At 39.0% G+C, this 2457-nt stretch overlaps 1 protein-coding gene across 1 annotated transcript; it reads left to right on the forward strand.

Annotated features, from left to right (window-relative positions):
- The first annotated feature begins 328 nt into the window (after positions 1-328).
- Positions 329-1781, forward strand: LOC142618040 (aspartic proteinase CDR1-like). Its single transcript, XM_075791019.1, has one exon. The coding sequence runs from the start codon at positions 344-346 to the stop codon at positions 1676-1678; it is 1335 nt and encodes a 444-aa protein (XP_075647134.1). The 5' UTR covers positions 329-343; the 3' UTR covers positions 1679-1781.
- The last annotated feature ends 676 nt before the right edge of the window (positions 1782-2457 follow it).

Below are 2457 nucleotides of genomic sequence, written 5' to 3' on the forward strand. Positions count from 1 at the left end.
TCAAATTCATGATAATCATGCTGTATGTGTAATAAATGTTTGAATTTGTCTTTCGTATGATCATCATATTTTCATCTTCCCCCCAGCCTTATAGGGAATAATTGAGTAATTCTATAAAATGCATGTAAATCATTCTTTATTTTGGACAAAGTTCTCAGATCTTCCATAACAATACTACAAAAGTCAAAAGAAAATCAACACTAGAATGGAAAAAACAAACAGTGTATCATTGTCGTTGACTTTCTCATTCCTTGATTTCGTATTAAAATCTCTCTATTCTCCGCCAATGTAGATTGCTATATATACAATCAAATCCTTCACATTTGCATCATCACAACCAGTCATGGCATCTTTTCACTCACTTCTCTCCTTCGCTGCATTGGCAACCACATTCTCCATTGTCTTTATCTGTAGCTTCGCTCTCATTGAGGCTTCCAATGGAGGCTTTAGCGTGGATCTAATCCACCGTGACTCTCCAAACTCTCCCTTCTATGACCCCTCAGAAACTCCTTCACAGCGCATAGCCAAGGCTTTGCGTCGTTCCATTAACCGTGTCAATCATTTTAAGCCAACTTCCACATTCTCTACCAATGTAGCTCAAGCAGATATAATCGCAAAGGGAGGTGAATACCTTATGAAATACTCTGTTGGTACACCACCAGTTGAAATCCTAGGCATTGCTGATACTGGTAGTGATTTGACTTGGCTACAGTGCAAGCCTTGCAATGACTGCTACAATCAAACAGCGCCAATTTTTGATCCTAAAAGGTCAAGAACATACAAAAGAGTTGCATGCGAATCATCCCTATGTCGGTCTCTAGCAGGAAGCTCATGCTCAGGCTACGCTGGTTCAAGTTGCCTATATTCCGAGGCTTATGGCGATCAATCTTTTTCAAACGGGGATCTTGCTACCGACACTCTCACTCTGGGATCAACTGAAAGCCGACCTGTGCCTCTCCCTAAAACTATCCTAGGGTGTGGACACGATAACATTGGAACCTATGAAGCACAAGGTTCTGGCATTGTTGGCCTTGGACGTGGCGAGATTTCTCTTACTTCCCAACTAGGTTCTTCTATTGATGGAAAATTCTCCTACTGCTTGATTCCATTAACTTCCCGAGGTAAAACCACAAGCAAATTGAATTTTGGTAGTAATGCAGTCGTATCGGGTTCTGGAGTCGTGTCTACTCCCTTAGTCTCCGGAGAGTATAAAACCTTCTACTACCTAACACTCGAAGCAATTAGTGTTGGCAGAAAAAGAATCGACTTGATCAATCCTTCTGAATCCGGAAACTCAGAAGGCAATATTATCATTGATTCAGGCACAACATTGACAATGTTGCCATCGAACTTGTACCCCAAATTTGAATCTGCAGTAAAAGATAAAATTCATTTACCAACTACAGATGACCCGAATGGATTTCTAAGTCTCTGCTACAAGTCCTCATCACGTGAATTTAGTGGTCCAAGTATCACAGCGCATTTCACCGGTGCAGACGTGAATCTGAGTTCTAGAACCACCTTCGTTAGGGTAGATAAGAAGGTTGTGTGCTTGGCTTTCGTTCCTGCAGATTCAATCGGCATTTTCGGTAACTTGGCCCAATCCAATCTTTTGGTAGGCTATGACGTTGTGAAGAAATCTGTGTCCTTTAAGCCAACGGATTGCACCAACCTTTAAGATGGAAATTGAAATGCCTCTATATCTAGTGTTTTTCCATCTTATAAATTCGTATGTTAGTTTTTTGAATAAACAAATTCTGGATTGTAGTTATAGATTATGAATTGAATTTTCCTAAAAAAAAGAATAATTATGAATTGACTTTTTTAATTATCTTTTATGCTCACCACATTACTCTTACATGGAATTATTGCGTCATTTTTCCTTTATGGAATTGCCATATATTTTATGTTACGCAATGAAATTGCATAAATATATTTTTAAGGATGAATAAATATAAATCATACTAACATCTTTTAGCCTCCAACTAATTATAAGTTTCATATACGGTTTAGATATATGGTTACCTTTTTGTTTTTTGTTTTATTTTCTTTTGTGGAACAGTTCGGATGGTTACAATATCTGTTAATTTATTTAAATTGTTAGATAGCATACGTGGGGATAGGAGATCTGAGCAGGCATTTTGGGCTATGGGCCATGCCCGAGGACGAGTAGAAGCCCGAAGATGGTCAATGGGATTGTTTGGCATGGATCAATGGCCTGAGGACAAAGGAAAAGAATAATGGGTTAGCTTTGATTTCCAAGGATCTAGGCCACCTCGGGAGGGCTTTAGGGAGGTAACCGTTATAGAAGGATAAACTTTAGGGAAAGTAGCAGAAAACTCAGTCAACCTTGAAAAACGAAATATCTAGGAAGAAGGCTGCCAACACCACATTAAATGTACTGCACCAAATAAACTGGCTACATTTATGGAGAGATGACACCTGAATAGTAGCAAC

This window comes from Castanea sativa, chromosome 11, assembly GCF_040712315.1.
Source record: "Castanea sativa cultivar Marrone di Chiusa Pesio chromosome 11, ASM4071231v1".
Taxonomy (NCBI): domain Eukaryota; kingdom Viridiplantae; phylum Streptophyta; class Magnoliopsida; order Fagales; family Fagaceae; genus Castanea; species Castanea sativa.